This window comes from Pteropus vampyrus, unplaced genomic scaffold (genome assembly GCF_000151845.1).
Source record: "Pteropus vampyrus isolate Shadow unplaced genomic scaffold, Pvam_2.0 Scaffold8, whole genome shotgun sequence".
Classification (NCBI taxonomy): domain Eukaryota; kingdom Metazoa; phylum Chordata; class Mammalia; order Chiroptera; family Pteropodidae; genus Pteropus; species Pteropus vampyrus.
The window spans coordinates 2,585,416-2,611,973 of record NW_011888789.1 but is presented as its reverse complement, the minus strand read 5'-3'; the positions used below and the strand labels follow the sequence as shown (position 1 = coordinate 2,611,973).

The window sequence follows — 26,558 nt, the reverse complement described above, 5'->3', positions numbered from 1 at the left end:
ACTGAATAACTTTCAGTCATATGGACGTGCTAAGCAGACCATCTTATAAGATGGTACAATCTATATTGATTCATTTGGTTTTAGATTCAAAAGTGTCATATAATAAAGTGTTTATAATCATTAAATACATTAAGAGATGAATTTAAATGAAATGTAGTAGTGACTGTAATCCCTGTGAAACTTTCTTTCACAGGATCACACATTTTCATAGCAATCGCAATCTGACATTTGGTTAGAGAAAAGGAGCAGGGGGAGATGAATGTTTCATAATATCAAGTTTGCTTACAGTGTAAGATGGTAATGGATTGAACTTAGCAGGTTATAATACAATTTTCATTTTATTTTAAACATATTTTGCATTATATAAAAATATTGATCACAGTGAGCTTTACCAATTGTTATTGCTATAAAAATGAATGCAGAAACAATATTTTTAGTGGAAATAAATTATATAGTCATTATTTTTTTCTTTTAAATCACAACAAAAAAACCTCGGCTGTTTGGTCATTGGCAGAAACCCAGTCTTTACAAGAGGTCTTTTGCAGATGAGCTCCAGTCTCTTTCTGTAAAGTTATCCACATGGTTCAGAAAACGCCGACTTTTGTCTTTGTTACCATGGTCCCACAAGGTCTCTCTGTTCATAGACAGTTCTAAAGTGGCAACACAGTTTTCCATGACAGAAAAATGACGAACTGGAAAATAGAACAATCTCAGTTCATATGTGGTCTTTTCCAATATGAAGGGACACAGCGACATACTTCTTCACTAAATGACAGTCCCTGCTCACAATGCTTCAGTCGATTTGTACATGGTCGTCTGTAACAACTAGGAATATAGAGAGAAACACACTTTTGTTAAACATTAATATATGAACTTATGCTATAGACACACTTTTGAGTTATTCTAAATTTTAAATTAGAGCAGTTACTCATTTTGTCATAAAATTGTTCTCGGGTTTATAGGTTTGTAAATTGTTAAAGTTCATGCTTACAATTATAAAATTTGAGAGGAATGGAAAAACCTGAAAAAAAAAAAAGTGTCTTGGTTACTAAAATAACAAATGGAAGAATGAGATATCAGCATTAGTTTGAAGTGCTTTCTGCTTCGTGGATGAAAGTAACATAAAACAGAAATTTTGGAAGTAACTATTTGGTCTGACAATTTAGTGTGGTCACGTAGACATGGCAGAACTCACTAGAGTCTGAGACTTGTACGGAACTCAGAGCTTGAAGCCATTAAACCCAGCCATTTTGGCAGGCCCATGGTCCTCAGCAAGCAGCCCCACCCTTGCTCCTGTGTCCCCGCTGGGCAAGCAGCTAGCTGTGATGGCGGTTCACTCTCTCTTCTCCATCTGGGCTCCAATGCTGTCTGCCGGAAGGGAAGGAGAGGGGCAATATCATCGTGGGGGTCCCTCTCCTACTGCCCTAGACATCTAGTTTCTAGTAGTGGTAAAAGGACAAATGATCAAGTAGTCAATAACATCTGAAGCACTGTTGCCCTGATGAATGGGAGTTATCTTTGAAAAAGTTTCTGAAGTGTGAGTATGCTTACTATATGGGAATGGAAATGGGTGTCCAGGGAAAAAAATACAAGATGACCTGACATGGATATCAAAAGTGCACCTCAGAAAAACTACAGATGTGATTTCGAAATTTCATTTTTGTACTCTAGGAAAGAAAGTACATCTAGTTAAAATGTTATTATTGTTAATTTTACTTATAAATACAAATGCATTACTGTAAGACCTCTGGTATTCCTTTACTAAAGAGGTACAATTCTCAATGACCAATGAAACTTGCTTATTAAGGCAGTGGACTAAAGTCTGCCCACCACACTTTTGGAATAAATATTAAGAGAAAATAAGGAGTATAAATATTTTCAAAATGTAAATTATCTTTTTTTTTTGCTTCAATATATGCATGAAAATTGGAATTACACACTTAGAAAAACGAACATGGGGGAGTTTCGGTAAGTAGAAAGTCTTTATAAAACAATGTATACTATTAAGAGAAATACAATGATAGAAATCTTTTCTGCTAAGTTAATGTAAGAATTCTGGAGAAAAATATGGTGGCTGATTTATCTATGCAAGCATAAAAATTTTAAGTTTCTCAATATATACGAAGTTCACTCAGAAGGATTTAATATACAAAAAGGTTTAGTAATCTTTACTAAGATTTAATATTTATATGTGTATTTTTGTAATATCCTGGTAATTAGAGATATGCAAGTAAAACTGCAACACAGTTATTGCTCAAAATATGCTAAAGAGGAGTATTATAGAGTATTCTGAAATACTAATGGAAAAAAGTCATCAATGATATACATAGATTCAATGAAATCTCCTTATGCAGTAGCTAGTGGAGACAGATCATCAGAAATATAAATTAAAATGAGACTGCAAAACTCTTCAGAATCAAAAAGATGGATACTTTATATACTGAGGAAAAAAGGAATGACAAACATTAATGCAGATATAAAATTGTAAATAAATGAAATGTAAGGTTTGAGTCATTTAAAGTCATTTGATGAAAGAGAAGAAAGCCCAGTGAAGGTGATAAAGAAAAAATGTATGAAAACTGAAAGGACACTAGGAGAGCACGATTTATGTCAGCCAAAAAAAGAGGAGAGCTTAAAGAAAAGCTACAGAAAGGACAGCTTTGGTCTTACATAAAGACCCAATTGACCATTGGATTTAGCAAGTAAGAGTCTGAAGCTTATCAGGGAATTTTAGGGCATAAATCCCATTACAGTTGGTTGAATAAATGAGAGATGAAAGAGGTGAATGAAAACGTCAAAGGCCTAAACTTGGAGCAAATTTGAAGAGAAGGACAGAACTTGGTTGCTAAAGTATGCTCAACATCACGGGGAGATGCTAACAAAATAGAAGAAATTCAGGAACTTTTATAAATTGAGAGGAAAGGACAACAGAGTTAAGATGTTAAAGGTATGGAAGAGAGAAGACATGACTGGTGGAGCGATGTTGAAGGAACGTGGGGAGAAATGTCAAAAGTCAGATCTGGCTTAAATAGTAGCTCTCCTTATTCTCAGACTGTAGAGGAAAAAGTTCAGAGACTCACACTTAAAAGGTTTCAGTCCAAGAGACTCATTCTTTTCTTGGTGAAAAAGTTTTGAAGAATGAGTCTTGAGTAACCTTTAACAACATATTATGTCTCTAATTCCGTTAAATAGTTAGCATAAATATTTTTATTTCTAGATATAATTCTACAGTAAATGGTACTATCCTATCCTTTTAAGATTTTGCACATTTTCTGCACTTAGAACAGTTGTCCTACATCTGAAGGCATCGTGGTTTTGGTGGGGGCAGGTGTGCACTGCCTGGTGTACTTTGAAAATGCTCCACAGATGATTGTCCGATGCACCTGTCCCCCAACCTGTGTTGACAGCCACGACCTTGTCCCCTGGGTAAAGGACTCAGAGTGTAACCTGAGTTTGTATCTGGTTTGGGTTCCCAGGGCTCCTTTCTTGCCCTTTGGTGAGGAAACAGTCTCACACAAGTTTGGCATTAGTTAAAAAATATCAGAATTTGTCTTTCAGATCTTATTAGTTTCATGCTAATAAACGACTGTTATTTTGATTGAGAAAACTGCTTTTAGCTGAGAAAACTATTTCCAGTAAGAGAAATAAACACAATTTATGAAGATTTCCTACCTGCATGTTTGATGTTGAAATTTCTTTCCTTTTAAGAAGCATTTCTGTGGATTTTCTGTACATTCACAGGCACACTTCCCAGGGTTGAGGGGCTGATTTCTTGGGCAGGTCTTTTTACATACGCACTGGCATGTGTTTTCATCAAATTCTCTGTTGGTCCCACATGAGTTGGGGAAAAGTTTGTTTTTACAGACGCACTGGCATGAGTCTCTGTCTAGTTCTTTGTGGGGCCCGCAGCTGGAAGGCTGAAGCCCCCCTTTGCAGACACATTGACAGGTCTCTTCGTCCAGTTCCTTGTTGGGTCCACAGATGTCATGGAATCCATCTGCCACGTCTAGACAAATACAGGCAGGACAACCTTACTATACCTTACTTGGTCCCTGGTGTGGTGTGAAACAATTAAAAGCACTGAAAAACATCTTCCTTTTTATGTTTTTCATTATAGGGCTTTGCGTAAACATGGGCATGTACCTTTATAAAGAAGTTCAAAATAATACCAATAAGAAACAAAAAAGGTCCTATTTTGTAGTGACCCATTAAAAAGTGTGATAATCTGAATATTGGACATATGATTTTAATATTAAAGTATTTGTTAATCAAATTAGAGACCCTTGGTATTTAGTCTTAAAAACATCATTCTGCTTACCGTCTTCAGCACTAGAGGTAAAAATAAAATCCTGCTGAGTGAGGCATCTGCAGACTTGACTATTCCATGTGTAATTTGTGGGGCAAGTCTTGTTGGCAGCCTGGCATCTTGGGGAGACACAGATGGGTTAAGCATTAGTATAATTGGAACATAGAAGGGATCATCCCTTTTCTTACCTATGTAGTACACAATCAATACATGCTTATAAAAAATGCTCTAAAATAATGTAAGTATATATGAAATGAAATATGAAAGTTTCCTCTCAAACTACTTCTACCTACATGCGCTGTCAAATTCTAATCACAGAGGTGACCACTGTTAGTGGTATAGTCTTATTTCACTCCAGATGTCTACCTTTTTAAGGCAAATACGATTATTTGTATAATCACATAGTGTTCTAGTTTTTGTGAACATAGGATAAAGCCTTTTATATTACTCTGAAATTTACTTTTCCATTAAACAAGACATCATGGAGATCTTTGTATGTCATTTCATAAAGTTCCACTCCGTTACTTTTCATGGTTGCATAGTAGTCCATTAAGTGGATGTATTACTATTTATTTTATTAATCTCCTACTGGTAGCTATTAAAGTTGCTTCCAATTGGCTTTTTCAAACAGTTCTACATAAAACACCCTTATACATGTAACTTCACTGACTTATTTCTGAGGAGCAGATGCCTATAACTGTCAAGGGTCCATTAATACAAAATTCCCACTCTACACTCTACCAGAAAGGTATCAAAGAGCTGTGTTTTTGCTGTTGTTCTAGTTTTCCCTCCCTCCTTCCCACCCTTCCTCTCTCCTTCTCTCCTTTCCTTCATTTCAGTAAAAATTAAACAGCATGCTCTTCCTTTTCTTAGCTTTTGGTTTATGGCTTTAGTGTTTCTTTTTGCAAATAAAAGAAAATATGTATGTATGTATACATTTTAGCTCATTCTGTTACACAGAAGATAGCATCTTTTAGATGCGGTTCTAAACCTTGCTTTTTTATTTAACAATATTTCCTGGAGAACATTATACCTTCCTAATAATTTTAGGCATTCTCAAGAGCAAGTCTCTACACATTAAGTATTTTTGTTATTATTTTCTTGGCTAATCATAAATTAACATCAATCCACATAAAATTTAGACAGTGTATAAATTTTCTAAAATAATATCACTGTTTTTTAAAATTTACCTCCTATCTAAAATGTTAGTATTCTATCCAACAATATGAAATTGTTTAGTTATATAATAGCAATGCAATTGATCCTGGTTGAATGAAACTCATATCATTTCATTTACATAAACTCATACTTTCTGTAAATGAAAGTAAATCCATTTTGTCTATGTTGCCACAATATTGACGTGGGTTAAGTAACATATTCCCAGGTTGATAAAGGTGGACACAATGTTGTGGCGGTCCTATTAGAAAGGCATCATTCATTTAGCTGATATGTGATTTATAGTGCCATCACCTAAGCCATTGTTTTTTTCCAGTCGTTAGTTGTAACACATTAGTGGATCAGAAAATCAACTACACGAGTTGGGAAATGCATTTTTAATGTAAAAACTGGCATGTAATAAAATACAAACTATTAGAGTGCATGTGATAAAGACTGTTTTCTGAAATTTTATTTCAATTATATATATGCATGTAAATATTTTAAAATAAGTAATATACATATACAAATGTGTACGTGCAAATATGAATATACAACCCCTCACACACAACCCCTCCTTCTTCCACGTGTAGTGTGTGTGTATGTGTGTCTATGGTTGCAATGTCAAGTGTATTTGTCTTTACTTGCATTCAGAAAAGTTGACAAAACACATCTCTAAGCTATTCAAATGGCAAAAAGAAAAGTGTCACAAATAATCTCAGTCCCTAGCCTAACTGAGATGGTGAATGATGACATTTCCAACTGCAGGAATATGTATAATGTGTCTGTGCTTAAGTTTAAAAATGTATACAAAGTTGTTCATCCTAAATAGATATGAAAACAAAAACAATTTCCTATCATCTAGTAAGGAAAAAATAGATTTTTCTAATATTTCGACATCTTCAAAAATATAAATTCAAAAGCATGTACTGTGTGTAGAAACAAATGTAGAAATAAATGTAGAAATATATTTCTGGAAATGTTATACAAAACAAGCTTTCCAGGTTTATAGAATTAAATAATGATTTCATATAATGTGGCTAAACTAACTCTTTAGTTTTTGCATATTCATGTTGAGTAAAAATATAATCTTCAGAATAACATTCTCGGTTATGTTATACCTCAAAGGTTGTACCCACATAAACTTTATATTAACTGACTAATTATGGTTTGCTCAAGGTGAACTAAGTATTTTAATTTTAATATTCTTAAAACTTAAATTTATAGAAAAATATGACTTTAGAAGATGCTCCGTATTCCATTAAGATAACAAATGATGAAATTTAACTACATTTAATTTTTTTGATAAATATCAAAATAGAATTTTGATTTCCTAAATGCCAATGGTTGATGTCATCTAAATTTCACCCACTATGATAAAACTACTCAAACCTATTTTAGGGAAGAATATCGATCCAGACCATTTTTGCTCAAGATTGTTGTCAGAATAACAGCTGGAAGGGTACTGTATTCTTTCATTATCAGAGCCACAGAGCCCCAGGAAAAAATGTTTCAACAGTTTTATTCTAAAAGTCTTTGAATTGTTTTGTTCACATTGAGTTCATCATGTATGGCCCTTGAATATTCTTGACAATCTAGACAGATGTTGATATGCTTACAGTTTTGCAAGAGTGGTTAAGTAAAAATGTCCTTGATATTCAATGTCATTAACTTCTTTAATACTATGTATAGAAATCAGAACTGCATTCATTTTTAAGGCTTTATATAAATTGTCTAAAATAAAAAGGAACACATTTAACAGAGATATACCTGAATAAAATGTATATACTCATCTTCCCTTATATTGATTTTTATTGACTTCACACTAATTTGTGTTCATATCTGTGCATGTTATTGTTTGCTTATGTTCCATTAGTCTACTGACTGGCAGAACAGTGGACAGGGGTTGGGGTTTGTTAGGGTATAAAAGGAACAGATGAAAATTCCATGGTTTCACCATTATTTCAGACTTAATAATTAATAGGCTAATTAAATAGTTGCATTAATATAAAAAATGGGCTTATACATCTAATTTTCACTCCTTGTGCAAATATAAACTTGTTATTTAGGAAAGCTCAGTCACCTTCTGAAACTTGGATATAAAATAAGAGTTGCGCTGTTTGTTCACCAGTTGGCTAGCCAAGTACAGAACTGCTTGTTTTTGAGTGAGATGCCACCAGAACAGGGGCATAGAAGCACTGGAGAACAGATAAGTCTAGAAGCCTATGTTTTCCTGTTTTTATTTTTTGAATTTCCCTGCTTGGATAGGTTGGGAGACAAGGTTGAAAGAAGTATGGTAGGTTAAAATGATGGAAATCTAGTAGTTACTGTATTTATCAGCTTGTCAGTTTTTATTTCTATATTTAATTTGAATTAACAATTAGAACAGAGAATAGATAAGGGTAAGTAATCAAAAACTCAGTAAAAATGTCCTTTAATCATAGCCACTGGTCTCATTATCTCCTAACAGCCACAATACATTAACAGAAAAACAAAACAAAACAAAATAAAACAACAAAAAGAACATGTTTTGAGGGTATTAGAGAGTTGATATGACAACAAAATGACTGGCTGATGCCAGGGATTGGGGGGAGGGAGAAGGGCTGAATAGGTAGGTAGAGTATGCAGGATTTGGGCGTGGTGAAACATTCTGTATGATACTGTAATTATACATTTCCTTACACATTTGTCAAAATCCAAGTAATTTACAAAAAAATCCTAATGTAAACTATGGATTTTAGTTAATAACATATCAATATTGACTCATCAATTGTTAAAAATGTAATTCAAGAGATTAATAATAAAGGAAACTAGGTGAGGATGATGAGGACATAATTCAAGATATTAATAATAAGGGAAACGAGGTGAGGATGGTAAACTATGGATTTTAGTTAATAACATATCAATATTGACTCATCAATTGTTAAAAATGTAATTCAAGATATTAATAATAAGGGAAACTAGGTGAGGATGTTGAGGACAGAATGAGAACTCTGTACTTTCTGCTCAGTTTTTCTATAAAAGTAAAACTGCTAACAAGTCTATTAAAATTTTTTAGAAAACGACTGGTGGATTTGGTCTAATTATATGGGAATTAATTGATAACAATCACCAATGTGTTCTGGTTGAACTTGACATTAAGCCTCACAAAATCTTTGACCTAACAGTTTCCACTTCTGGGTAACATTACTGACATGACCCCAGCGCAGAGGATGTACTAATAAAATCTTCTCAGCCATACACGCTTTGCTGTAATTTCTACCAGTCAATCAGTGAGCCATTAGAATGCTGCTTTCAGTTATTATCTTTTAGAAGGCACAAATCAGACAGTCCAAAGGTAGGTACACTGTATAGCACAGTCACCTTCCTTTTAGATAAAAAATATGCTTCGGAGTCTATAACCTCTTAACTGAGTTTGATGGTAAACCGATTCTTATCGATAGGTGCTCATATGAAGGTGTTAAACAATATTTAGATAAAGAACTTTATAAAAAAGAGGATGAACAGACATATGAATTAAGATTTCAACAATAAATGTATATTAACATAATGGTTTTAAACTTGCAAAGAGGATATTTTCAGGGCAGAATGCAGGTGCATGTTTTCAAATACTGGAAAAAACAAGTAGTTTCTGATCAACTGGCACAAGACCATCCCACTTTAATTGGAAGACATATTATCTCGATATTTCTGTTCTGATATAGTTTGTTAAATTAATCATGTTATTGTTTATCTTTATTTCTGGTAAAGTACATATTTGGTATACTTTTAAAATTAAAGGGAAAGAATGAAAAAATAAAATGGAAAAAAATCTTCATGGATAGTCAAGCTTCTAAGCATTCAGACTGAGGATCTGTTACATATTAAAGTTTAAAGACACTGAGCATTGAAGTTCTAAATCAAAAGTTGCCAGGACTATAAATCCACTTTGTTTCTTGGAGAAGAGATGAGTTCTCACAAGAATGAAATATTCCTTAATAAACCCGAATAAACGTAACTTCTTAGAAGCAAAAATTTTTATTTAATTTCTTAGTGAACAATATTAACCTTTTCGTAAAAGAAATGGAAAATAATAAACAAACAAAAACATATATCAGCCCCGAGGCTAGATTTATCCATTTTTTTTAATCTCTTCTTTTCCAGTCTTTCTCATGATGTGACTCTCCCCAAAAGACTGTGATACAGCCTCTTTATCAGGCTTAAATAATATATAGCCTCTATTTTTATTATCCCTTAAAAATTCAAGCTATGTTGGTTATGCTGAACATTGTAATGTCACTCCTCTACCTCTAAACTCTCTATGCTACTCCACTAGCTCTACAGAAAAGGTGAAACTCCCAGGCTGGTGCTCAAAGCTTCCAAGGCACTGCCTTAAGCACTGCTTCTTCAAGGCACTTGTCTCTCAAATATGACATCTCTCTCCTTTGATTTTTCTCTCTTCCTAATATACAGTATATTGCCTCCCCTATAGTATATTATCACAGAATAAGCACGGACATTCTATTTGTTTATGTATTTATTTATATATACAATGAAATACTAAATACACAGTTATTTTTAAGTGGACATGAAATGACAGTAACATCTTATTTATTAGTAATACACAGCTATTTAATGAACAAAGTAGGCCTACAGACATCAATGTGATTAAATGTCTAAAACAAGCTGCTGAGAGAAAAAAACTGTCACCACTTAAACATAAAACTTTTAAATACTCAAAATGTTTAACATACCATAATTTCTTATGGTATGTTAATATATCCATATGCCATAAAAATAGAAAACAAGAGTAAAAATAATACAATTTCATAGTAGCAGTTACCTCTGGGGACAGGGGATGAAGAACGGTGACTGGGACTTTGGGTTGTATCTTAAATAAATATGAAAAAATATATTTGTTAAATTTTGCAATCTGTCAGTTTCGTTTTCATTGTCCTTTAGTATATGTTTGAGAGTTTGTTTTTACTTAAATAAGTTAAAAATGCAGTAATGGCTGTACCTCCAAAAGAATGAACTGGCTCCAAATTTAGTTTGAATCTCTGATTTGCAACATTTTCAGTTATGTGATGCTGGAAAACGTTACTAAATCCCTCTGATTCAGTTTCTTGCACGTAATTGAGAATTTCTCTCTCTCATTCTGTTTCTTTCTTTCTCAAACACACTCTCTCCCTCTCTGTCAAGTGCATGGCAGATTATTAATAAATGAGATGTTACTTTCATTTCATGTCCTTCAGCTAATGGAGTCAGTCCTTGTCATTCTTGAGCTTTTTCTAATATTCGATCATCAAACCACTTCATCTTCCCTTGAACTCTCATTGGCTTTTGTAATATCTTCTGAATTTTGTAATATCATTCTCTCCCAGTTTTTATCTCTATTCTTTCTGAGTGTTCTTTATCAATCTCTTGCACAAAGAATTGTTTCTCTAAGTTTACTAAATATTGATATTTCACATGGTGTCATCTGCTGCTCCTCTTCTCTGATTAAGTCCTATATTTTCCTATATCTTCCAATTGCTGTAACTTCCAATTATATGCTGGTAGCTACCAAATGAGCATGCCCTTCGCTTTGCCAGTGTCGTCCCAGCTCCACATTCAAATACCTACCAAATGTTTCACTTTGATTTCTTACAGGTATCACAAATACTCAAACTACCTGTGTAAAAACTAAATTCTCCTCTTCAAATCCACATTCCTGTTTTCTTGAGTATTATCCATGCAGTTTCACCCTCACCTTCTCCCTCTTTGTTAACCCACACACGTAGTTCCCAAGTCAAATACTTTCTTCTCTTTCAAATGTCTTTCCATGTCCATTTCTCTTTCCTTTTCCATTTCCACTGCCTCAGTTCTCGCCCTTATTATTTCTCCATTGGATTATTTCAGAACCTTCCTCTCCAATTTTCTCACCTCCTGTTTGTTCCTTTAAGCCAATACTACATTACTATCAGGCTGTTCTTTCTATAATATAAAAGGTAAATATCACACCCCTAAATGAATCTTTTAGTGGTTCCTGGGAGATGAAGAAAAAGTCAATCCTTGGCATGACGTGTGGCCTCATGTGGATTCTCTCCCCATCACACTGCTCCAGTCATGCATCCAGCATTCTCCTCTACCACACCAACTCCAGTCCTGTGTTACAGGTTTGACTCGCTCATGTGATTCTTCTAGAGTAGTGATTTTATCTATCTTTCTATTTCTACAGCCTAGCACAATAGTAGTACTTAGTAGGCACATAATCACTCTTTGTTGAATGACTTAATGAAGCAGAGCACAGTGTTTTACACATGTATTCTGTTATAAATATTTGTTTGTTTATATGCTGCACATGAGTTGCTTTAGTTAAGGAATTATATTATCCATTTAAAAAATATCCCATATTTCCTAATACTACACACATAAAAAAACCCAATATAAATATCTCATAAATGAATAAAGCCTACTTTGACTAAGTAAAAAAATTCTAGGGCATCACTTCTTAATCATACATGGCTCTTCATAAGAGGAGAGCCTCTACTATAGAGGCCACAGAAATTAATGGAGTTCAAGCAGAAGGAAAATATAAGAGGAAATAATTGGAAAGAAAATAATCTGTGAGAACATCCATATGAATAGTGATAAATAATCACTTCTGCTAGAGGTACTCTCTCCAACATCTGGAATTTATGACATATTTTGGTGCTACTGATATTGAAATTTTCAAGTATTTTTGTAAATACTAGAAATGCTATATGATATTGGGGAAAAGCATGGGATGAAGAGAAAGATTTGAATTTTTATCTTTTTCTGGTACTTATATTTTTAGCTGTTTAGCTTTGTACATGCTAATTAGACTCAATTATTTCATTAGTAAAATGTTAAGAAAAAAATTGCAGCCAAGACTGAATGTTTACTTTGTGTCAGGCAGTATGCTAATTTTTAATGTGAATTACTGATTATAACCATCACTGCATCACTATGAGTTTGGTGCTATTATTATCATCATTATTATTCTATTATCCTATTGACCAATACTAGGTTAACATATAATATAGTATTAGATTGTGAGAATTAAGGTCCAGATGTTATACTGTATCATGTTACCTGTAACATTTTAATTTATATGTATTTTTATAGATGAAATGAGGAAAATGAGTCACAAAAAGTTTAAAGAACTTAGAAAAATTCAAAGAGCTAATAAGTGGAGAATGAATTTTCAAACCAGGAAGCTGCCTGCAGTGTGCACACTTCTTAACTAGTGTCTGTAATCTCTATCATCAGTACAGCCACCTGGCAGAACCAGTATGAGCATGAGACAATGTGTGGCAGATGCTTGGTGCACAGGAATATTTAGGAAAATGAAATAGTAATAATCTAAATACAACGCGTTGACGTCCTCTTTGACCTTGAATGATCTGAGTGCTGTGAGATCATGGGCAGCCAAACTCATCTTTGTCTTCTCTCATAGGATCTAGAAACATTCTTTGTCCATTTTCGAGACTCAACAATTATTTTATGAATGATTTCTTTAATTAGTGACTTATACTTCTTCATAAATAATGTAAAACGAATGGTCTGCTACTTATTGAACTTCGTAACAATGTAAATATAATGCCATGCATTTGAAAAAAAGGCATGCTTTGTCTTCCTCTACAATCTGAATAAAATTTCAAACTCTATATAAAGGAGTGCTGGGAAGCCCTCCCCAGTAAGGAATCATAAGAATCTTAAAGATTTGACTTAAAGTGTCACCATAAAGAGTTCAAGTAATCTACTGTTTTAAACCCAAACTACTTTCAAAATTATAGTAAATTAAAGGGTTTTTCTTCTTTTGGCTTTTCAAAAATCAATTTTATTGGGGAATAACTTGCATGTAGTAAAATGCTATTTTAAATTCATTGTCTTTTGACAAATTTATGTACTCATGCAACTATCATAATAAAATGATTTCCATCACCCCAAAAACTTTTCTTTGCTCCGTCCCAATAAATTCCTTCCACTCATATTTTCAGGCAATGACTGAATTGCTTTTTCTCGATCTAAATTATATTTGTCTTTTCTAGGGTTTCATGTAAATTGAATCATACACTATGTGTTCTTTTTAGCCTAGCTTCTTCATTCAGTTTAATGTTTTTGAGATCCATTCCTATTGTGTGTATCAATAGTTGATTCTTTTCATATTGCTCAGTAATGTTCCACTGTATGAATAGAATATACTACATTTGTTTATCCATTCACCTTTGATGGACATTTGAGTTGTTTCCAGTTATTGGCTAATAGAGGTTACATAAACATTTGTGTACAAGTAATTGTGTGGAATTATTTCTCTTGAGTAAACACTTAGGAGGAAAAGTTATGGAGCACATTGTAAGTGTGTATTTAAGTTCATAAGCCTCAGCCAAAGTGTTTTGTAAAGTAGTTGTACCATCTCACATTTCCACCAGTGATATCTGAGAATTCCAGTTGCACCACAACCTCTCCAACATTTGAATTTTTCAGTCTTTTTAATTTTAGCCCTTGTGATGGCTATTCCTCTTAACTCTTAACAAAAGTAATGATTTGGTAACACAGCTATGTGTTTATCATATATGCATTATCATTATAGGAAATTTTTATTAAATTATGGGTCACAATTAGCAATAGGTTGAGGTCAACATTTAAAAAAGACACACAGAATAGAAAAAAGTATTAGAGTGCCTCACATGTAATAAGGCATGCATTCATATTGGAAACAATATTATCTGTAAGTGGGTAAAAATGGGGTACTGGGGAGGAGAAATCTTAGATTTTACAATGGTTTTTGGCCCTCCAAAATCCATCAAAATCTTATTCCACAGTTTTTAATTTGTATTGGGCCTTGCTGGCTATTGCACGAGCAGCACTGGCACTGACAGATATCCAAAGTGTGTGCAAGATAAAGGCTATAAAATTATGGTGAATAAACAGCTGTGACTGGAGGACTTTCTCTTGGCCAACTGCTTGATCTCAAAGTCATACACTGAGAGGGTCCTGTGTGTGCCTGTGGGGTGCCTGTGGCTGTGACTTTTGCTTGGTCCCTGGTGCTTTTGCATCTGACTCGAGCTTTGAGAATTAAGTAGAAATAGATTATATTTATTTTATTCTTTAATTCTACAAATTTATTCAAATCATAAGTATGTCATATACAGAGAAGAAAAAAATGTTGACATTAAAGATTATCTAGTATTTATACAGGTTAAACATTGTATTCTCATTTGAAGCGAAAGTTTAAAAAATTATTATTTTAAAATTATTTTACTTTTGCTGGAAAAATTATCATTTTGTATGTTTTTAAATAATATATTTGAAAAATATTTAAAATGTATTTATATGTAAATAGAAAATTATATTAAATACAAATATATTTATGTATTTATATAAATTGCTACTTTCCATATGAAATTTGATATATAGTACCAATTATATACGTAAATTACCTTAACTGCTTTTCAGCAAATAGTCATAAAATTATGTTCAATGTTAACATCTTTTATGTTTTTATTTAATTTTTAACTATATAAATTTTACTTTGTCATTTTAAATCCTACATTGAATGAAAAGATAAGCTTTCTACTTCCTTTTTTGCATATAAATTCCAGAAATACATAAGACACATAATGGGATATAAATATGTCTGTGGGATTAAAATGTCGTCGGGGTGGTGATAAGAAAAAATGCGTATGTAAGGATTCTTAGTAGGGGCAATAATGAAAAAAGGTTGAGCAGCACTACAATGAGAAAACATTTTAAAATAATACTTTGTTTTGCTTTCATAGTTATATACGACTATACACCTACATTTAAAGTTATATAGTTATCTACTTTAAAACTATATGTATTACACACAAATAGTTGTGTGTGTACTGGCTTGGAATATACAATACCTTTCTTATTGTAGCTAGTGGTAAAAAACACTGAAAAACACAGAGACAAGGAGAAGAATATTCAGAAATGAAGCTTAATGATAACAAATCTGCCTTTTAATGTCAATCTCTTAGATGCCAGACATGGTGCTTAGCACTATATGAGCATTCAGTATTTAGTTCAATCTTCTTTAAGTCTTTACATTTTATATATAAGCAAATGGAGGTTCAGAGACATGAAATACCCAATCTTTAAAAGCTAATTAGTGGCGGACCTCATTTCAGGTTGATATCTGTCTTCCTCTAAGGCCCAGGCTCTTTTTGCTGTTTTTGTGTCTTCTTAACCTCAAACAGTGTATAGTATAGTGAATAAGTAATGATGAAAACAAGAGTAAAATATGCAAATGACATGCAATATATACAGATAAATATGTTATTTTATTTAGCAAGCATTTGTTGATCAGTGTAGTATATTGTTTAGCTCTTAACTCTGCTTCATCTGTATAATAGGATAGTACTACTACAAACTTCATAGATGACTTTTGTGATGATTAAATGTGTAACAATGTATTTAAAGGGATGAAAGTGTAGTAACAGCTCAATTATTTTTAAGTGTTATTAGCTGGATATTATGGAGGATATAAACCTACCTGAAATAGTCTCATAGTTCAGTTTCACATGTCACATTTACAGACTCCTATAAATCCATGTGAGAACAAAATAAAAGCAGTAATAGCTATGAGTATTCAAGAAGCAAAGGTGGTTGTGGTATTTGGACAAGACAACTGTAGGAGAAAGACCTTTACCTGAACCCTGAGAGTGGATTGGATTTTTGGAAAGGAAGAAAAGAAAGGACCAGGGCCATAACAGAAACAAGATATGGAGCAGGAAATGAGCTTGGTGTTCAGGGTATTAGACTTTGTGAAACACAAACTTAGTGAATAAGAGGAAACAATAGACTAAAGAAAGGCCGATACCAGAATAGAGAGGTGAGAAATCTGTGCTTAATTCTTTGAGCAGTTGAAAGTCACTGCCAGTTTTTTGTCAGACGAATAAAATGCTGCCTTTTAAAGCTTACTTGTGACATTATACAGAAGTTGGAGAAATATCTGATACAAGAAAACTATTATTGACACCACTGCATTAGATCAGAAATACATGCAGAATGAAGTGGATGAGGATGGCAGTGATGGAAATGAAATATAAGTGTAGGTTGGAGCAGATATCCCCTCTCTCCCCAAATAATCAAGTTTTCAGGATGATATAAGAAAAATAAGTAATTAATGACAACTGTGAGTTTAAGGCCTCAAAGGACATGAGAGAATATTACAATGAATAATGTAGAAGTAAATGAAGGAATTTAAAAAATCTTTGATTTTGTATATATTATATCTAATATAATTATAAACAGCAATATAAGATAGATTTAGATAAAATATTAAATCAATAATATGGCCAGGTCTTGAACTGTAATTCTGGGAACCATCAGCACAAAGATAATGACTGAAGTTCTTAGAATAAATGAGTTACCAAAGGAGACAGGTGAATAGACCTCTCAGAGCTACATGGATGACATCTCATATACGATAGCTTCAGGTAGTGGCTGTCTCTGAATGCATCAGCATGAATTTATTCACAGATGCCTGTAAGATCTTTTCTTTCTCATGTCAAGGAAGACAGATCTGTGTCACTCAAATTAGGCTATTGAGTTTTTCCTAAAGTGTTCCTGAAAGAGATAAGGCCTCCTATCTGTAACATTAAGTAAAGCAGTACAAAGAGATTCAATGGGGAAAAACTGCTATTTAGTGTATCACGTTTATTGCTGAATCCTGAGATGCAAGTTTTTTTTTTTTTTTTTAATTTGTAATATATACGTTTGCCCATCACTTTTTTTTATACTTTTGTTACAAATGCTGCAGTTTCATTCACATACACATTCCTTATGCACTGGATGTCCTTAAAGAATGAAGAGCTGCATCCTCTTTTTGGGGGCAGAAAGCAAAAAGTTGCTAGATCCCAAATACATAATGATTCACTACAAACTACTGGCAGAGTCAATACCTGATGCTTTATCCAGGTCATTATATATGACCAAATAAAGCATTTACCAAACCAAAATATAAGATGCAAAGGAAATTTAAATAACACATTACTTTGAATGTTAATCTGAAGTAACAGTAAGAGAAAATTCTTTCTAGCAATTAATCAATATTCAGTCCTTGCTGAAATAAAAATATGAAAAGATATATAGAGAAAAATAACTGAGATTTAAGAAAGGCAATGAATGCTAATAGGTGTAAAATAATTTATTTATACTTACTTTTTGTCTCAGACCAAAATCTTATCAATGTTTAAATGTTTTTTAGCTTTAACATAATGTATGAGTTTGCACACCTGATTTCATGAATGTTATATATTAATAAGGCTAAATTAGAGATAGCATAAATATTGGTGGAAAGTATATTATTCCACAGAAATACTTCTTTTATTTTGTGAACTATTGTGTCTATATAGCGGGCTTCCTTGTTTCAGTTTTTTATTTTTCTGGTGCCCTATTAAATTTGCTTTCTTTTGTATTTGATGTAAAGCATTTAATAGCAAATTTCACAAAAGTCATTTTAATAAATGGTGTTCACTTGAACATAATTTTATATTAGTAGAGGATGCAGAGAAAATAGATTTAATTCATACTCACTGTGGCAGGGCTGCTGGCAGGGAACGTCTAATAATTGAGTGAACTTGTCTGTAAACATCCAGTTTAGACATGCACCGGCAGGAAGTGTGATTGGCAAAACTGATTGTTACTGGTTTGGGGCCTTGAGAGAGAGGCACTGTAATTTCAAACAACTACAAAGAAGGGACAAAAAGAAGAAAAAATTATATAGATGCTATTAAGCATTTTTATGGTAAATATTGGAGTCCCAAAAGAGTGAGATTAACTCTTTATGTTCTGTATAATATATTCAGGACATAAAGTTTTTACATTTACAACGTAAAAACTGTTTGTTTCTAATTAATATCCTTTATCAGAATACTAAATAGTTCATGTGCTTCTTTCATGTCACTATTATAAAGCATATTAGAATTCTGATAACCAGCTAATGATTATAGAGCAGAGGTGTAACAGACCAATGTGTTCAAGGAAAAATAATTATTTCAGAATTCTAGGTTATTCCAGGGTTTAAAAAGTGGCAAGGATATAAATTTCTTTGTGATATAAGAGCAAATCTACAGGCCACACAAGCTAGAAACATTTGGTTAAGTCCTATTTTACGTAAACTGAATAACAGACATAAAATACATAGGTATAAAACTTTCATTCCAAATTAAATTTCTACCTCGAAGTAGTTTTATATTTATATGAGATCTCTTATGAATTTATGTATAATAGAAAAAAACATTCATTATTTAATAGATAAAGCTTTGTGTCTGCAAATTTGACAGAGGTATTAGAAAAATAATTAAGCTTAAAATAAGGTAGGACATTTTACATGATTGTGGATTAGTCTCAAAATTTAGTTTCTCATTCTGAATGCCTTATTTGTGGAGAACTGCAGTTCTCTTCTTCCTTCCTCCAAAACAATCTTTAAAAACATTTAAATGAAAATTTAAATTAAATGTACAAATAATTAGTATTTGTACATTCATTGAATTCCTAAGGCTCTTAAAATCTAAATTATTATCAGTAATAAAAGTAAAATCCTGGCCATTGCCTGCTGGATAAGATCGGTCTGTAGTAATGTAACTACAATTGAACCACGTGTTATTTGGTACTTTTATGGGAATCTGAGCAGTGCTAAAATGATGACATTCTCCAGAGCCTTGTGATTTGGCCCCTTGCTGTAATTTCATATCAACAGTTGAAGATCATTGGAAATATTTAGGGAATAGAATTAGTTGCCATTTGTCCATACTAAAGGGAGATTTATTGAGACGAATTTTGAAGAACGAAATGCAGAATTATGTAAATTATAAAATACACACTTTCTTCATTTGGAATGTATTTATTATATATTCATTTAAAAGTTCAGCTACTTTCTCAGTGTAAATGCCTTAGGAGGAGTTGACACAGGATCTCACCCTCCGGGCACTTTCATTAGCAACCCCACTTATAAGTTTTGTGAACTTGGAAAAGTTGTTTAACTTCTCTAAGCTGTATATTTCTTTAAAAATCAGTAAGCTGAGGATAAGATTTGACTTATTCAGGGGACTAGTATAAAAATTACATAAGCTAAGGTATGCAAAAGTGATATGAATATTGATTACTATACAGATGTGTGTTTTAGTATTTGCATATATTCTCAAGATTCTAGGTCTTCTCCAAATACTGTCCATTCTATATAGATAACCTCAACATATGATTTCAACATATCCCAATATTATGATTTTGACCAGTTTCTTCTCTAAAAGACATTTGTTCACTCAGTTTGGATGAAACCTTTTATTAGGTGAAATGTCACACTGGCAGAAACCCATTGCACTGTGTATAACTATTTTTAAAATGCTATTCTGCAATGTCTATAAACACTATAGTTTTTCTACTTCTTAAGACATCTATGGACCCTACATTAAGAACCAGCATTACAGAAGAAACAAAGTGGCTTAGGAAATAGCAATTTTTAATATGCTGCTTATTTAATTTTTATGTTAAATAATTTACAAATTACTTATTTAAGTTCTGCAATAGTGGAAATAGTAGGAAGATGTATAGGTCAGCTTACAAACATCTAAGAATTTATGTCTTAGCAGTTAGATATCTTGTAATTAGATATAGATTACAACTGTTGATATGAAATCAGCAGTTAGATATATGTGCCTAAAGGTTAGAAGAGCCATTTGAAAGTCATCAATCTTAAAGCTGTAATTGAAGTCTCGGGCATTGATGAGATTTCTTGGTGAGATCATTCTGAACAAAAAGAGAAAATGTCTAATAATAGAACCTGGGGGAACAGGGACATTTAAGGGGTGAAAAAAGGCAAATGAACTGGTAAATATATCTGAGAAGTGTGACATGTAGAAAACTAGGAAGAGGTACCATTAAGCAAAAAAGAAAGCACAGAATGACAGGAGAGCTTCAAAAAGTTGTGTGTGTGGTCACAGGGTCAAATGTCTCAAGGAAACCAAGTATGGTAAGGATTGAGGAGACAAGTGGGTACCAGCAGTGGCTCTCAGTGGCAGGGCAGCAGCTGTAAGGACAGGAGCAGCGGTGAGAATGAAGAAATAAGAGGGACCCAATATGACCAGAGGGAAAGGGCCCAGATAACTCTGGCCACAAGGAACACTTTTGCTTATAGACTGCAAGCAATCACTTCAGGATTTGTCCTTGTCTCAAGTGACACAAGGCTGATCAGAGCCTGAGAGTGAAGGATAAGGCACTATTTAAGATAACGGCTATTGTTATTGTAGAAAAGTTAAGGATTTTTTCCCACCCTTAAGCCTCAGCAACATCATTCCTACTCTCAGTGATCACTGCCATTCCAGATTCCACCCTGGCATGCTTTCCAAAGAAGGAAGAGATCACAGTGAGCATTTTCAGTAAACATGACTAAATTCAGTCATTCCTGGGTGGATAATGTCCACAATCAGGGCCTGCCCATAAGTACCACGTGTGTATTCAGGAACTGGGGCTGTGAAGAATGCTCTAGTCAGGTGGGGATGAGTTAAATGCCCATTAAGAAAGCATCTTTCTGCGTAAATAAGCCTGACTCTATACTTACAAAAGGTAGAAGAGATTTGTGTTGGTAAATACGCTCCTTAAAGAATAAAGGGACATGAGGCATTTAAAAAAATCACCATTTAGAGCAGTATTTTTTTTCTATAGGTTGAAGACATCATGTGTGTTAAAACTACAGTATAGTTTGGGAGAAAAATTACTTAGAGTTTAACTAATTAAATAAAAGAAAATAAAATTTTAATTATTGATGTTTTATTTCCCTTGTTGGAGTTTACGTAGGGAACTGGCCAATTGAGTTCAGTTAATTTCATCAAAAGGAATAAATAGACTGAAAAATTAAAAAAAATAAAATAAAACCTTTATTCCCCTGAAATACTTCTTTCACCTTCAAATTGTGAACTGTGTTTTTCAGACAGTTTCCTTAAATCTCTACTTGACTGTGTCAGTGTGGAAAAATTTTAAGGGTCCAGACAAAGATGTCTTTGACCAATAATAAAAGTAGAAATATTCTTAATAATTGAGTTTTATTTATCTATAATTTCAGAAAATTAGGAACATCTACTGAGAGTATGTTGTATGTGTGCATTAAGACATAATTGTACCTATGCTAGTTCTTGTCACACATTAAAGGGGCCTCTTCTATTTTCCAGTTTATTTCTGCACTAGTCTTAAGTGAGTACATTGACTTTTTTTCATCTAAAATGATTAAATCATATTTCTACTACCTTTTTAATAAACCCAGTAAATTCTGTTTTCTTTATAGAACTGTGAATTTTGTATAGCTATACTTAATCACTGTTACTAACCATCAGAGTGCATTAAAAATAACTTTATAATATGCATATTGTATACAACATGTTATATAAAATAACCTACAACATATATAATATATAATGATACTGTTAAATTTTAAAAATATCAAAAAAAATTTACCACAAATGCTGTTAGTGAGCAAGAACCTACAGTTTAACTTTCTTATGAAATTTGTGCTTGCTATTATATAAAGATCTGAATCAACACAACCATCATTTTCTCTAAAGAGTCAAGGTCTACCCAAACACATTAGTGTCTGAGACAACAGATTCTTTACATTTTAATAAAATAAGAATCTTTATATGATTTTTCAGACTATTTTGTGCTTTAATGTGTGTACAACAGAATTTTCTATTTTAGATTTAAAGCCAGAGTGCAAAAGTTATGTAGTATGTGCAGCATTAGCTAATAATTCCATGTATATATGTCTATTTGGTCAATACTGATGGACAATCATGACAATTATAATTTGACATTTTGAACATAATTTTCTTAAAATAGTTTTATGCTATAAAATGAATTACTCTTGAATGATAAGGTGATATTAGCTTGTATCTAATTTAGGATCTAAATAACAAAATTCATTATGACGATTGATGCTATACTATCAGCATATGCCTATTAAAAAGAATTGCTGGTTTTAAAGATCTGAAGGACTTATATAAAGAAGGCATTTAAACAAGGCTGTAAATTGAAAAAAATTCCAATTGTGTATTTTGTAAAACTGTAATAAACGAAAGGAAATGGCAATCATTTCCAACTGAGAGGTTCCCCATTGCTATCAACTGGAATTTTTTAAAAAGAATATTTAATAGTCAATTCTCACCAGCAAGAATGAACTTCAAATAAAGCAACATTTTGAAACAATAGGTTGTTTACATCAGCATAGCAACAGTTGTAAAGCAACAATTCCTATTTCTACTTATCTAGCAGGATATTCAAGAAAAAGGTGTAGAACTTCCTTACTGAGAGACCCTGGATTAACTAAATCTAAAGGAATGTTTGCGTGCATACAAATAGGAAACAAAAAATGCCTTCTTTTATAATAGCTTTACACCCAAAAATATAACTGGTTTCTCTTCAGTGCATAATATATGACCATATTTAATTTAAATATTCCAGCCTTGAGTTCAGTAATTAAGTATGGAAACAGTCTGGAGACTGTGATAAATAATTGTAAAGTCAGATAGAAACACTATGCAATATTTAAAGACATAATCCCTGAAAATGAGAAAAGAAGAAATTGAGGGTTCGTTGTTGGCATTTCAACTGTGCATACCAACCACATAGCCAGCCATCTAGGGCCTATGGAACTTAAATTAGGTCTGGGAAGAACTCAAGACAGCAGATCCTAACAGATTTATATCTGGCACTGAATTAATTTTAGCGTATTATTATATATAAAATGTATATACAGTGCTATGATAATAAAAACTTCAATTCAAGAATACTGAATTATAAATACTGAACAAAATTTGTAGACATGATCACTACCCTGAATTGAAAAAAAAAGTGGTATTTTTAATAGATGCATTAATTTTTTTCTTAAGGCAAATGTTATCCTTAAAGAAACTTCTGATAACTGGTATTGGTGTAGAGTTCTTTTTCCACATCTGGTTAAAATCTGATTTCCAACAACTGTGCATGCCATATATTAATGAACAAAACATTAAAAACAAATCAAATTCTGCTTGTTGAATACATATGAATGTCGTAAACTAATCTTTCAGATTGCTGCAGTGTTCTGTTTAATTACTCGGAGAACTATATCTGCAGTGAAAAATAACATCTCTAAGTTTCGTTCAATAGTTGCACATTTTATTTAGGTTTAAAAATTTTTTCTGTAAAAGAAAATTGTATGAGATACTCCATTTAACTTGTATAATCTGGAGTGCTTTTGCTAACATGTATACCTACATTATTCCTTTATAAAATAATTTTTAAAAAGAATAGCTATTTCTTTTAAAGATGGCAATACGGATTTTTAACTAATGCTGTCCAGGATATCAGAATAAGCTAGAAGAGACCTGGCTGCCAGGCTGAGCTGGCTTCCTGAGCACTAATGAACATAGCAAAGGGGCTCTAGTTTCTTGAGCTCTAACCCTAAGATTACCAAGAAAGCCCCAGGGATTTAGAAGTTCTCTTTCATTCCTATCTTCGGTAAAAATATATTAGGTAAACACTAACATTTAAAGAACTTTTTACTCTAAATGTTTGGCTCAAAGGCAGATGACTTTCTTCTGCTTCTACTTTGGTCGTGAAATAATTGGTGTTCTGCAAAATATACATACTACTTTTTGGTTATACCTCTTAAATATATATACAACTTCCCATAAGAAAATACACTTAAAGGATATGTTTATGAAAGAGGTCAAAAAGACATCCAATCAACTTAACTTTTCAAAGCGACTTAGGTATTAGCTACGGAGGACTTTGAAGCAGTTGTTATCGATTAGTTCACTTTGGAATGCTTGGTGCATATGGTTTTACTTTTCCACTAACGGCTGGCTTCCTCACACGTTCTGATAACACGCCCTTCATTGAGCCCCATAAAAGAATTTCTATGAAGCTTCCATAAAACTCGTAGGTTTTACATTACTTAAGGTACTTTGTCCTTACAATTTACATGATTCCAATTGGTTACTTTTGCTGCTAAAAGATGTGTCTGGAACTCCTTTAACAAAATAAAAATTCCTTTTTTTTCCTTCAGAAAATACAGCAGTAAGTTCCTTTTATGTTCAAAAGAAATCATCACACGTTCCCATTTATTGAAACTACATTGAAAATATCATAAAATAAACTTAGGAAAAGGTGTTACTTGAGTACAAGCTTTAACAAGCTGCAACAATAGTAAAAATGTTAAACACAAATGAGCACGCTGCCTTCGGGAATTTCATTCTCTCCCTCAGTTTATAACATTCTTGATGTGTATTTTCGTAAACCTTTGCACTTCTCTTTCCAACACTTTGACTACCTTTAATTACTTCATGAATGTTGCTTTTCTCTGCCAAATTGTAAGCTCCATTAGTGCAGGGTCCACACATCACCGTATACCCATTATACAGCCGAGTATGAAGTGTGCTTCACCACACTTGCTTGATTGAATTTAAATTAAAATTATCCTTTTGCTATAATAAAAATTTTGAGTGCATTCTTCAGGGGGGAGAAGGGTATGATATTATAAAACTAAAGGGAGAAACGGATGGGGCTATTGATGATGACTGAATACTGATGTTCCCCTGGCATTGGTTTTCCCTCTTCTCTCCTGATCCATGAATCCTCTAAGAGGCAACAACCATACCAGGGCCTCCAAACATTTATCAAACATTTATCCTCCCAAATCTGTGGCTAAAGATCCAAACACCACTGCAGAATTCTAGAATTTTATGCCCAAGCATTTGGTATCTCCACCTAAATACCACTCAGATTCTTCCAAATTAGCATACTCAAGACTCTAATTTTGATACCAAATGTGTTCTCACTTCAATATTCATTCTATTTAATGCCAAGTGTTTACTATGTGGCAACTACCGTGCTATGTCCTAGGGTGATAACCAAACACAAGCTTTGCTTTCGTGGAGTTTAGAGCTTACGGACTAAAACCATCTGATAGACATAGAAGGTAATGATGCTAAAATGTCACCAAAAATGATGCTATTGGAGCATACAACATGAGTGGAAGTGACATTTATGTCTAGGCCTAAGGATGAGTAGAAATTAGCTAGATAAGTGGAAATATGAGATGTTCCAAACATGGGGCACAGCATTGTAGTAATTTGGAAATAAGAGATATTGGCATAATTTAAGTAGTAAAAAAATTTGGGTCCTGGTGGAAAGTACTATTTGACGGGAAGAGTAGTGAAAACTGAGGGTGCAGATTTAGGCATTAGCCAGGCCATGGAGAGCCCTGTAAACCATGTTGAAGGATTTAACCTAAAGAGGAATGCCATTCAAAATACTCAACAATTTTGAATATTTGCACCAACCTATCAGAATGATTGCCATCCTGAACAATCCAATTAGAAAAGACTAGTTTATCAATACACTAGCTGAATGCTGGCTTAGTCCCAAGAATACAAATTTTACTGAAGAGTTTTGAGCAGTATGTGATTTATTATTTAGAAAAGAAAAAATTCTCACTGCTAAAATGTGGTAAATGCATTGTAGGGAAATAAGAATGGAGGTTTGAGACCCGTTATTAGGCCGGTCCCGGTGAGTAATGAATGGCCTAGACCAGAGTGGGATCAGCAGGATGAAGACTCAGGATGGATTCCAGAGATGTTAGAAGGTAGATTTAACTGGAATTATTGATTAGGCTTTTAGTGAAAGGAAGAATAACTTGGATCGATCGACTAAATGAATGGTGTCATTTATTGAGACAGAATACTGGAAAAAGAAGATTTTTTTACTTGCTTGTTTATTTGTGAGGGTGGAGTGGGGATGGGGGAAAAAATGGTCATAACTCCAGTCTGACACTGATCAACTATGATGTCTGAGAGAAAGCCAAGTTACAGGTTAAGTAGGTAGTAGGGAAACCACAAGAGAAGTCTGAGCCGGGGATAAAGATTTAGGAATAAATCACCATGAAGAGCAGAAGAGTAGGTGGGGAAACCTGGAGTACATAGAGTCAGAGAAGAAGGTGTCTTGGGACAGAACCCTGAAAACTAAGTACCTTGTTTTCAATTAACATCAAAATTTTAATTCCAAATATCTGCAAATCTTTAAAAAAACTGCAATGCTAAAATGAAAACTACTC

At 33.1% G+C, this 26,558-nt stretch overlaps 1 protein-coding gene across 1 annotated transcript in view; it reads right to left on the bottom strand.

Moving 5' to 3' along the window:
- Nucleotides 1-315: 315 nt before the first annotated feature.
- The window catches only part of VEGFC (vascular endothelial growth factor C), a 104,028-nt gene continuing 77,785 nt past the window's right edge, over nt 316-26,558 (bottom strand). Inside the window, exons 4-7 of the mRNA XM_011371477.2 lie at nt 18,011-18,162; nt 4,319-4,425; nt 3,673-4,006; nt 316-825 (exon numbers count right to left, since the gene is read on the bottom strand). Of these exons, the coding sequence (XP_011369779.1) occupies nt 711-825; nt 3,673-4,006; nt 4,319-4,425; nt 18,011-18,162 (708 nt within the window). The 3' untranslated portion in view covers nt 316-710. The remainder of the gene's footprint in view (nt 826-3,672; nt 4,007-4,318; nt 4,426-18,010; nt 18,163-26,558) is intronic.